Source organism: Schistocerca serialis, chromosome 6 (assembly GCF_023864345.2).
Source record: "Schistocerca serialis cubense isolate TAMUIC-IGC-003099 chromosome 6, iqSchSeri2.2, whole genome shotgun sequence".
Lineage (NCBI taxonomy): Eukaryota > Metazoa > Arthropoda > Insecta > Orthoptera > Acrididae > Schistocerca > Schistocerca serialis.
In genome coordinates, this window is record NC_064643.1 from 114,773,991 (window position 1) to 114,786,483 (window position 12,493).

The window sequence follows — 12,493 nt, forward strand, 5'->3', positions numbered from 1 at the left end:
TTCGACTTCAAAATTAGGATTGGAAATTTCGGATGAATGAAAGAAAAGAAAAACACAAGAATAAAGGAACGTAGCAGTTCACATATGGGTGTAACTTTGCATAGATTTAGATACAATTAAGAAATGAAAAGAACATATTGCGACAGGTGAATGAATTTTAAGTTAAATAAAAGCAGAAAAACTAAAGCAAAATGGCAAAGGTTGAATTTAAATTTGGTGGTGTCACAACAGTCAGTAATGGAAAGATTTCAGTGGGTAACAGTGGCACGCCCTTAATTCCCACAGCAATGTCAGCCAAGTAGACAAAGAAATGATGAAACACACATAACTATTGTTAATGTGTTTGTAAGTATAAACGTCGAGGTTTTGAAATTTATGGCGATATTTTCCTGTTGTTTCACTTCTAAACTATACACACTTTATCAATAACATTTGTTATGAAGTTTACTTGGCCATTAATAAATTTTACCATTGCTAGTTCCTCAATTCTGATACTATAGTCTGATTGTTTGTATCACAGATGGGTATCGTACAATTTCACTTTCACTGTACAGTACTGGGCTAAGTGAAAGTACGATCACTGTACACCTATCCATCAATTCCATTCCATTGACATCTAATGTAAATTAATCTATGAACATTAACAACTACACTTGGTTTCTACATGCAAAAGAGAGAGAGAGAGAGAGAAATGATGCCACTTGGTCGCCACTCGGTGGCATCACCAAAGTTGCATGTGGTTATAATCAAATTCCTGTGGCACCACTTCAGTGATGCCACTTTTAGCAGTGCCACATAGGTTAAAGTTGCATTAACTTTGTGACGCCACTTTCCTTCTCGCGTTTTTCGACTGCCATCTTGTACCTGAATTTCGAAGTACCATCGTTTTTTTTGTTTTTGTGTCAATAATTTTGTCATGCATATTTCTTACAGTACCTAAAAATGTCTAAAATTATACAGTTTAATGAGCTGTGTGAAGAGCGACTTTGTTTATGAAAACAGAAATGCAAGTGCTACCAATGCAGAAGTTTGAGCAATGCTTGAAATTGTGGATGCTCTCCATTTGCGATTCATTTATTGCAAAAGCTATAATAAACATTGCAAGGCCTACATCAGACAAAGTGTTAAAATCTTCTAGAAGTGGCTGCAGGTCCACCTGGCATCTAAGAAGATTGATTTCTGAAAATGGTGTAGCAAATGTATAATCCCATTGTAAACAAAATAAATTATATTGAAAACTGGTTTAAGCATGTTTAGAAAAAAATCCTTCATTTAATTTTTTTTAGAAAAATTCTTTATTTCCAATCATAATAATTATACAAGAATAACCCACCACCTTAATGATTAGTGGGTCCTAATATTCTACAATGTTATGTATAATTGCAGCTACTTCATATTAAAATATTTGCATTTAATTTAAAACATAAGTGAGATAATTTGAGAAAGTTGGATGAAAATAATTTCACTACAGTGCTTCATCAGTACAAAAAAATATCTTTTTGTGCTGTATAGTAAGTGCCCAGCTATAACGACAACGAAATGGTGTTGCTTAGGATTACATTCCACGTGATGAGTACAAACCAATGTTGATGACGTGATGTATCTGTTTTTATTTTGAGTTATATGTGCCTGGATCAGTGATTACATTTAACAAGACTCTTAAAGTTTCTGGAACCTAAAGATTTGGGCATTGCAATTATCAAGACAAAATGGTCCGTTTATGTGGTGAGAATATATGATATTTCTGCTGTTTGATCTATGGATAAGATCTGTGTGTGAGTAAGCAAGTGTAATTAAGTTGATAGTGAAAAGTGACATGTCGTTCACAGCAACTCACTTAATTCTACAAATGATGAAAATTAATGCAATACTGGCAGTATATTCTGATTCCACTACTGGAAACATAAATGTACTAAATGCCTGTTCATTAAATTTGAGAAAGGAAGTAACAAGGTTTCTGGTGGCAGTATTTGACTGTAACTGTTAATAAAGGCACATATATAGCCAATCACCAACAAAATTGTAATGTCTTTTTGTGCACTTGCAGAAAACATAATTGCAAATTTTGGGCCAGAATATCTTTAGTATTTGTCTTATTTAACTAATGTAGGTGCAGCCATGAAAATATTAGCTTTTAAATGAATTTACAGGATTCAACATCCAATACATCACAAAGTAACCCTAAAATTGTACTTCTGAGGATGTGATACTGAAAGGTACTTGTTGATTTATTACGATTTATGGTTGTATAGATCGTGGGAGGAAGCCGCCTGGTAGAATTTTGCGCAGAGCATAACTTAATCATAGCTAACACTTGGTTCAAGAATCATGAAAGAAGGTTGTATACATGGAAGAACCCTGGATACTAAAAGGTATCAGATAGATTATATAATGGTAAGACAGAGATTTAGGAACCAGGTTTTAAATTGTAAGACATTTCCAGGGGCAGATGTGGACTCTGACCACAATCTATTGGTTATGAACTGTAGATTAAAACTGAAGAAACTGCAAAAAGGTGGGAATTTAAGGAGATGGGACCTGGATAGACTGAAAGAACCAGAGGTTGTACAGAGTTTCAGGGCGAGCATAAGGGAACAATCAACAGTAATAGAGGAAAGAAATACAGTAGAAGAAGAATGGGTATCTTTGAGGGATGAAATAGTGAAGGCAGCAGAGGATCAAATAGGGCGAGCATAAGGGAACAATTGACAGTAATAGAGGAAATAAAAACAGTAGAAGAAGAATGGGTAGCTTTGAGGGATGAAACAGTGAAGCTAGCAGAGGATCAAATAGGTAAAAAGACGAGGGCTAGTAGAAACCCTTGGATAACAGAAGAAATATTGAATTTAATTGATGAAAGGAGAAAATATAAAAATGCAGTAAATGAAGCAGGCAAAAAGGAATACAAACGTCTCAAAAATGAGATCGACAGGAAGTGCAAAATGGCTAAGCAGGGATGGCTAGAGGACAAATGTAAGGATATAGATGCTTATCTCACTAGGGGTAAGATAGATACTGCTTACAGGAAAATTAGAGAAAGGAGAACCACTTGCATGAATATCAAGAGCTCAGATGGAAACACAGTTCTAAGCAAAGAAGGGAAAGCAGAAAGGTGGAAGGAGTATATAGAGGGTCTATACAAGGGCGATGTACTTGAGGACAATATTATGGAAATTGAAGAGGATGTAGATGAAGATGAAATGGGAGATATGATACTGCATGAAGAGTTTGACAGAGCACTGAAAGACCTGAGTCGAAACAAGGCTCCAGGAGTAGACAACATTCCATTACAACTGCTGACAGCCTTGGGAGAGCCAGTCCTGATAAAACTCTACCATCTGGTGAGCAAGATGTTGAGACAGGCGAAATACCCTCAGACTTCAAGAAGAATATAATAATTCCAATGTCAAAGAAAGCAGGTGTTGACAGATGTGAAAATTAGCGAACTATCAGTTTAATAAGTCACAGCTGCAAAATACTGACGCGAATTCTTTACAGACGAATGGAAAAACTGATAGAAGCCGACCTCGGGGAAGATCAGTTTGGATTCCGTAGAAATGTTGGAACACGTGAAGCAATACTGACCCTACGACTTATATTAGAAGAAAGATTAAGGAAAGGCAAACCTACGTTTCTAGCATTTGTAGACTTAGAGAAAGCTTTTGACAATGTTGATTGGTATACTCTCTTTCAAATTCTAAAGGTGGCAGGGGTAAAATACAGTGAGCGAAATGCTATTTACAATTTGTACAGAAAGCAGATGGCAGTTATAAGAGTCGAGGGGTATGAAAGGGAAACAGTGGTTGGGAAGGGAGTGAGACAGGGTTGTAGCCTATCCCCGATGTTATTCAATCTGTATATTGAGCAAGCAGTAAAGGAAACAAAAGAAAAGTTCGGAGTAGGTATTGAAATCCATGGAGAAGAAATAAAAACTTTGAGGTTCGCCGATGACATTGTAATTCTGTCAGAGACAGCAAAGGACTTGGAAGAGCAGCTGAACGGAATGGACAGTGTCTTGAAAGGAGGGTACAAGATGAACATCAACAAAAGCAAAACGAGGATATTGGAATGTAGTCGAATTAAGTCCGGAGATGCTGAGGGTATTAGATTAGGAAATGAGACACTTAAAGTAATAAAGGAGTTTTGCTGTTTGTGGAGCAAAATAACCGACGATGGTCGAAGTATAGAGGATATAAAATGTAGACTGGCAATCGCAAGGAAAGAGTTTCTGAAGAAGAAAAATTTGTTAACATCGAGTATAGATTTAAACGTCAGGAAGTCGTTTCTGAAAGTATTTGTATGGAGTGTAGCCATGTATGGAAGTGAAACGTGGACGATAAATAGTTTAGACAGGAAGAGAATAGAAGCTTTCGAAATGAGGTGCTACAGAAGAATGCTGAAGATTAGATGGGTAGATCACATAACCAATAAGGAGGCATTGAATAGAATTGGGGAGAAGAGGAGCTTGTGCCACAACTTGACTAGAAGAAGGGATCGGTTGGTAGGACATGTTCTGAGACATCGAGGAATCACCAATTTAGTATTGGAGGGCGGCGCGGAGGGTACAAATCCTAGAGGGAGACCAAGAGATGAATACACTAAGCAGATTCAGAAGGATGTAGGCTGCAGTAGGTACTGGGAGATGAAGAAGCTTGCACAGGATAGAGTAGCATGGAGAGCTGCATCAAACCAGTCTCAGGACTGAAGACCACAACAACAACAACAACAGATCGTGGGAGATGTCTAGGTCCTATAATTGACAGATCTTCTGTCCGCAGCTCGTGGTCTTGCGGTAGCGTTCTCGCTTCCCGAGCATGCGGTCCCGGGTTCGATTCCCATCGGGGTCAGGGATTTTTCCTGCCTCGAGATGACTGGATTTGTTGTGTCGTCTTCATCATCATCATTCATCCCCATTACGGTCGGAGACAGGCAATGCCAAACCATCTCCACTAGGACCCTGCCTAGTAAGGTGGCGCAGGTCTCCCGCGTCGCTCCCCTACGCTCTGTAAAAGGAGTATGGGACTCATCATCTGAGTATTTAACAGTTAATCGCTCCTGGCCTATATGAATATTTCAGTATGTTCCCTAAACAGACATCCCAAGCTTTTCTGATATAATTTGGAATCGTTTGTTAACCAGAAGTACAATAGCTAAATCAGGTTATATCCACAGAAAAATGAATAATTTAAGCCCCGAATTTAAGAGAGAGGTCTTGATCTTACCCTATGCAGGGTAACACTAATTCGGTACAGCCTTAGGATGACGATTACCAGAGCGTTGCATGCAATTGGTACCTTTCTGATTTGTACTACCGATTACAGGTACATAGGATGGGGAAATTGATAAATGTTAAAAAGCCATTGCAAACTACAATATTTAATAACATTCCCTTCGCCAACTGACATGGGATTTAACAGTAAAAGAATGGAAACTAACTTCATTTAATTGTCCTGTGCACATTCGCAACTGAGTGACAACTAAGTGGAGAAAGACCAGTGTGAGGTGTATTCTGTGCATTGAGGAAATGGATACTACATTTGGAGGGGATCTTAATCAGGCAAACACAAGATGTGCTCCATTAAAGGAAACTATTAGAAACGAAAGTGAAACTTGATACTTCAGCAAAGAATGCTACATACAGTGTGATAGAAAATGAAGGAAGCAAGTTAGAACTCCGCTAATTAAAGTTTCGGTAGTTAATTACAGAATGGACCATTCTGGAACCAAGTATTTCCGTAAGTAAATACCAGGTGCTCATGTGAACTGAAATAATAATTCTAAACTGTTTGTTATTTAATTATTCTTCACAAGAATAAAGTTGAAATACTATTGATTCTTTCAATTACTCCAGGGTCCACAACTCATCATTTAGCATACTTACAATTGGGTGTTTCTTACCATTTCAGTATGCAGGTTGTAACAGCTCCATAAAGACCTGCACCAGGCGAACGGTCTACCCGACGGGAGGCCCTAGCCACACGACATTTCCATTTATGGCAGCAACCTCTGCAGACATCCATCACTCATCTGTTGCAAGACTCTGATTTCTGCAACACCCGAAGTTTATCTGAGAACCTTAGCACTGAATGTACTACCAAATACTCCCAACAGTTATCTGACCACGCCCAGCAGTGAAAATATTCTCCATAATCTCTATAACATCCCAACTCAATCTGACTGAGCTGTATACAATTATACGGATATTTGACTGCAGCTTCAGCAACCCCCAGACTATCTTGACTGTATTGTTTGTCCCCCCAAAGCTGACATGTTTATCCCTAAAGTTATCTGTCTTCACTCCAGTGACCAAACCGAGATCTCGTCCGCATTTTTTCACAGTCCTCGTCGACCAATTTCTGTCACACTTTTCTGCGCTATGGCACAGACCAGTCAGACTCCAGAAACAGCACGTAGGAATACACCTTATTTGGCGCACTTCTGCAGAGAAAAAACTACCTGAAGCTCCTAGAAGCGTCTCTCGAGGAATTGACGAGACAATAAAATGCCTCTCCGTTTCTACATCAGCCACGCCAACCGAGTACGTAGGCTGCATAGCAATGTGCCACTAAACATTCATACAGTTTTCTTAGCTTGTTCATTCTGCTTTTGTGCCACGAAAGGTAAAGGAAACTCTCTGTGCTCCCTCACCAAGGCAGAGAGGACTCAGCGAAACTTGCATTAAATTTCATTTACCTTATGTCTATGATCACAATTTTTTGTCATCAGACAACCGGCTTCGGTGTATAATGAACATCTTCAGATTTGTTTTATAAAAACGTGTCTTACATTCTCATACATTTCAATGAAGTGCCACAAAATTGGAATTTGCGATTCGGAAAGATACTCAAAAATTAAAGTAAAATGCAGGTTATGCAGACACTTCCTCTTGGCATCGGTATTGCTCTACAGAGCTGAAAACAGGAGAAAACATAATATGATCCCGAGTTAAGTTAATTGATCGTAAAATCAATGAAAGAGGTACATACACAAAAATTGGAAATACGACAGGCAAACGTCAAATGTCGAAGTGTCACTTTTATTCGAGCCAGGACTGTATTTCTGGGTCTTCGTTTACGAGTACTGCTCCCATCATAAGTTTGATAGCACTGTGTTATTTCTGAGTAAAATCCACTTCCATTCTTATTTTTACTAGATCCTTGGCTCAGTTCTAACGCCTTAACCCGAATGACGACAGCGAAGTTCTTACGAATAACGGGAACTGAAGCTGTATTGAAAAGCACTGTGACTGATTTTGACAGGTGCGCTTGGAAACAGCAACACACGGTGCCACTGACGTATCAGCCGTCATGCCACTTACTGTTGTGTCACTTTTGTTGTATGTGGGGATACGGCTTTACTGTGGTGCGTATTTGCTACGATATACTGAAAACAGCGCTTCCCTGTATTTCCTCGTTCTGGATAAATTTTGGCTCCCCTATCTTAGAACTGTTTTATTCTGTATATATGAGGAATTGTCGGAATTAAAAACATTTGCCTTTTCAATATAGTACTGATCGAAGACGTTTTCGACCAATCGAAGGTAGATAATTGCTGAGACAGTATCTTTGGCGTGTCTTTTTAAATATCTGAATTGCCGCCAATATTTATGAATTTAAATTTTGTTTACTAAATGTTACTGTAAATGTTATTGTGTGTTGTGGGGAGTGCAAATGAGCGAATATATGTTGATTGATATAGTGGAACCTTAAACAACGGATTAAACTTGCAGCCGTGAGTGTAGGAATAAATCGGGGAATACGTTGACAACAGGTGTTGACATCAAAACAGGAAGGTAATTATTTAATTACGTTTCAAGATCTCATGAATAGTTCGGTGTTATCTTTTACACCTGTTACATACACATATCAAAAAAGTCTAATGAATTCAGATCTGCATTTAAAACACTGTTTTCTATGTAATACACCTGCTGCGTCGCGGAAGTAAGTCGCCAGTTCCTCTTGGACTACACTGTTATTTGCTGGTTGACTTCTCATGACGGTTTACGTATTACAGTATCGGCATATTTTTTGTTCATCACAGTCGGTATTATAAACTACTAGAAGTAACTTTCCTCCCTTGTTTCAAGGTGTTTCCGTGTCGTAGGCTTGAGTGTTACAAATTTACGTTGCCTGCAGTTTTCTGTGTGTTTGGACCTCAAAATTTGCGCCTAGTAATTGCAGTGTTTTACAAGACCTCCGCTTTAGAACTTTTCTATGACTTTCAGCTCTATCACTATGAATTTTTATGGCTGAGCGCTACTTAAGTGTACCAAGCATATTAGAGGAGTAGTAGTACCCCTTGATTACTCTGCGGGTAAGTGCCAGATTGTAGATCCCAGCCGGTCCCGGGTATTTTTCTTGCACTTACCACTTTTGTCACCCGCAGAAATGATTTTTTAATATGAAAAATGCCAGGTTTCACTGTTACTTTGAGTAGCCTATATGTTGCTTTGTAATGCTACTATAAATACAACTGTAACTTTGTTAAAAACTCAGAGAAAGATAAAGAGTACACCACCAGCAGTAGATCTATGCCTAGTTGTGCTCAAACCAACCATTACGTTTTGGTCAGCGTAACATATGCTGTAGAGATACCATTCAGTGGAATAGTCTGGTTTAGTTGACTATTCCTTATAGAAAAAGTTACTTCAGTAGTATTAATCCTGACGGTAATTCGAGATTTACATTCCCAAAACCAAAGTTTCCTTTATGTCGGGAAGCACTTAATATTAGTTTGTTTATTATTTGTAGTGTACACTCAAGAATGTGTTGCAGGAATCTTTCTAAAGAACTGGCTTTGTACTAACTACTAGTTTTCATGAAACATGTATACGTAGTATAATGTAATTTGCCATAAGCAATTTATTATTCTTTCACACCAAAACGGAGTTCACAGAAAAAATGCCATAAATAAGAACAATTGTCACAAAGATTTAAATTCATTTACTTTGAGCGAGAAAGGTGCCCACTTTTCAGAACACACATTTGAATAGCATGCCAGGAATCATAAAGATGTTAGCTACCATAAAGTACAGTTTAAGAGGAGACTGAAGGGTTTATTGATCGCAACTTTTTTTACTGCATTGATGAATTTCATTACATATCTGCATGACGGCAAAGGTATCGATAGGTTCAGGTGACTGGAATTTCTTAACAGGATCAGTTGATGAATTTATTGTCTATCGCATATATGACTTTGACACAGCTTGCCTGCAACGAAGTGATGTACACAAGTAAGCCTTGCAAACTGCTTTAGTACAGTGCTTGGCCACAGCACATCTGGAAGTGTTTCATTCACTTTAGTGTGCATATTTTTAACTATTTGTGGTATTCTTTGTAATTAATATGTGAATGAAAAACTATAGGCTAACAGTTAGGCCTATCAGTTCTTTTGTAAATATGCAAGTATTTTAGTTTTTCTGACATGAGGATTTCCTCGATGTTAATCTCTGGAATCTTCTGTGTATCCAATTTAATCTAACCCTTCCAGGAAAAATTCTCAATGATATGCATTTTTTTTTAGTGTATTGTTTTGAGTAGGCTACAATTTTCATTTTGTCTTCCTGAAAGAATATGCTGGATGTTGGTATTGTGTTTGTGTTTAAATCATGAGCAATCTTTCTTATTTTAAGACAACATTAAATTATCTGGCCCTGATGTTGTATGAAGGTGGTGACACAATGTGAATTTTAAGAAAATCTCCCCATTTGCTCTATGATTACGTCTATATTACTTAGCCTTATCTTTAGTTTTGCATGTGGTACACTTATGAATAATTTATTGTGAACAAATATTGAATATTAGGGAAGGATAAAAGTGATTTTGGTATTGGCTGTGCAAACGTGAATACTTGATACAGCTATTAGAGAAAGACTGCTTCATTCTGTTATGCATGGCTACTGCAATTCTCATGTTACACATTTATTTTCAGGATGGGGGACGATCTGGCCTACAAAGACGAATATGATAATTTAATAAGGATGCTGGATGAGTGTAACATTGTTAGGTATACAGCTTATCGCACAGCAGCAAAATTAAGAATTCTTCAAAAGGCACTGAAAGGTAAAAATATATGTTTCACTTGATTAATGGTTAGAAAGAAGTGAATTTTTTTCAATTAATTTAATACTGATGGTATATGGAAGTTAATGTGGAATTTAAGGACTCTGGTAGTTAAAATAATTATGACCTTGTTTCTTGTAACATTTATCTAAAATAAATACTACCTTTCATACATCAAAATTTAAGTTCTGTGAGGGCTGACAGCCTGAAGGACTTCTGTTTGATTCTTATTGGAATGTCATTTCAATTTATGACCTTTATAAACATTTTCTGTTGTTCAGTGACTTCACCTCTTCTTGGAATGTTCTAATTTATAATAATCTGACATATATCACAAAGAATCACTGACATTTGTGTTCCCGCTACAGTATATTCAAGTGTAAAAGAAGAGTTTTATACAACCATGATATTCGTTGGGGATAAATGAAGATACCACCAGTCCGCATTGACCTTTGATGATGTCATCAAGACCCCACAATTTCAAGCTTGTAGAATGTTGTAATCATTTCATCAGTCATTACAAATGTGAACAGACACAAATAGTGCCAAATAACATGAAACTAATAGCTGTGGGAATTAGGGGTTTGGTTGGCGGCAGACTAGGTATATGACAATTGTAATAATTAAGACATACCAAATGAAATATGCAAAAATCAAGCATACGAAATCATCAGTCGAGCATTCAACAAAACCACAATAAAATTATGACCACAATGCCGCAAAGCTCCAAAAATGTAGGTGCTGGAAATTTCACTTTACTTTTACAGCTTGAACAAAGTATAAGATACAACGAACCCACACATACTTCCTAAACCTGCCAACAGAAACTTCACTTGACCTGTATAGCTCAAACAAAATCCATAAACCATACACAACTCGACAAATCTGGTGACTTAATACTTTAGTTGAAGACTGTGGTAACACAAAACAGAAACTTGGATTGTATAACTAATATTAATAATCTAATGGCACGTAGTGTAGCTAAAACAAATTCCATGGTACCTACTTGTGGTGTCACCGCCAGACACCACACTTGCTAGGTGGTAGCCTTTAAATCGGCCGCGGTCCATTAGTATACGTCGGACCCGCGTGTCGCCACTGTCAGTGATTGCAGACCGAGCGCCGCCACACGGCAGGTCTAGAGAGACTTACTAGCACTCGCCCCAGTTGTACAGCCGACATTCATAGCAATGGTTCACTGACAAATACGCTCTCATTTGCCGAGACGATAGTTAGCATAGCCTTCAGCTACGTCATTTGCTACGACCTAGCAAGGCGCTGTATTCAATTGATATTTATTATATAAAACATGTACAGTCAAGAGAGATGTTCTCCAATTATGGATTAAAGTTAAGTATTACATCAACTACGTACTTTATTTGCTACTATTAATTCCCTTAACTGTTCCAGACCTCACGCCAATCTGCGTGAGCTTAAAAGCGTGCATTTCGGCCTCCTTTAGCAACACGGTGTTGGCACTTCTGCCAACACTACACTACTGATCCCAATACAACTTAAGTACCATCAATTAACAATACAAACCAAAGTTCGTAAAAAATTGCTTTAACACCAATTTATTACAAGAAACACACAATTGTGCATGTAAACACAAATACCATATTTACTACAATAAAAAAATAAAACCATACCTACCAACAAAAGTCAGCTGACAAATATATCTGAACCGTGATTTATTTTGAAAGAATATTCTTAAGAATTTATTTTATTTACTAGCGATTCATCAAGACCATTAACACAGTTAATCACACTATGTAAGCATGGAAGTAGTTGCCAGGGAGTAACCGATGAAATCACAAGCAAATTCCTTTTAACAAATGGGAATTTTATTCCCTTTAATAGTGCCTAAAAGCATTTTTTAAAAGAAACAGATTTAAAATTACAATCAGAAAGCACCCTCTAAATATCAAAATTACAATTTATTTAGAGGCAGAAAGAAACAAGCTTTGACTGTATGGGCTTTCAGGCAGAGAACCTTGCCACTCCCTTTTGATACTGCCGTAGTTACAACTGCTCACAACAGCCTCTGAAAGACTACACTGGTGCAAATCTGCAACGCACCATATTACTTTAAACTAATAGTTTTAACAATTTACACAAGCACACAAACTATGCACCCCCCCCCCCCCCCCTGTCGGAGGGATGGAAATGGTACAAAACACTGACAATTAAAATATTAACCTTGCCACCAAAGGTGCAACTTGATTTTAATTTCTAAGAAAAGTCTTCGTTGAAAGGGTGGCAACTTTGTATACTAAAATGATCATTTAAATAAAAGCCCATGACATGCAATCTTATAAAATTCTACAAGGTTGGCCAAACAATAATTAAGATGCTCTACAGTACACAGATACCGCCTCTCAAGATCATAGGCAATAATATGAAAGTTTCCAAAGATCAAAACGTATTTGAGG

General features: G+C 37.5%; 1 protein-coding gene across 3 annotated transcripts in view; it reads left to right on the top strand.

Annotated features, from left to right (window-relative positions):
• The first annotated feature begins 7,584 nt into the window (after positions 1–7,584).
• LOC126483905 (dystrophin-related protein 2-like) overlaps positions 7,585–12,493 on the top strand; it is a 106,979-nt gene continuing 102,070 nt past the window's right edge. For 2 of the 3 annotated variants that reach the window (XM_050107174.1, XM_050107176.1), the window contains exons 1-2: positions 7,585–7,792; positions 9,931–10,061. In XM_050107174.1, coding sequence (XP_049963131.1) covers positions 9,932–10,061 — 130 coding nt within the window. In that variant the 5' untranslated portion in view covers positions 7,585–7,792; position 9,931. Of the gene's footprint in view, positions 7,793–8,649; positions 8,669–9,930; positions 10,062–12,493 lie in introns of those variants that run through there. The other variant, XM_050107175.1, reaches the window with a different exon arrangement.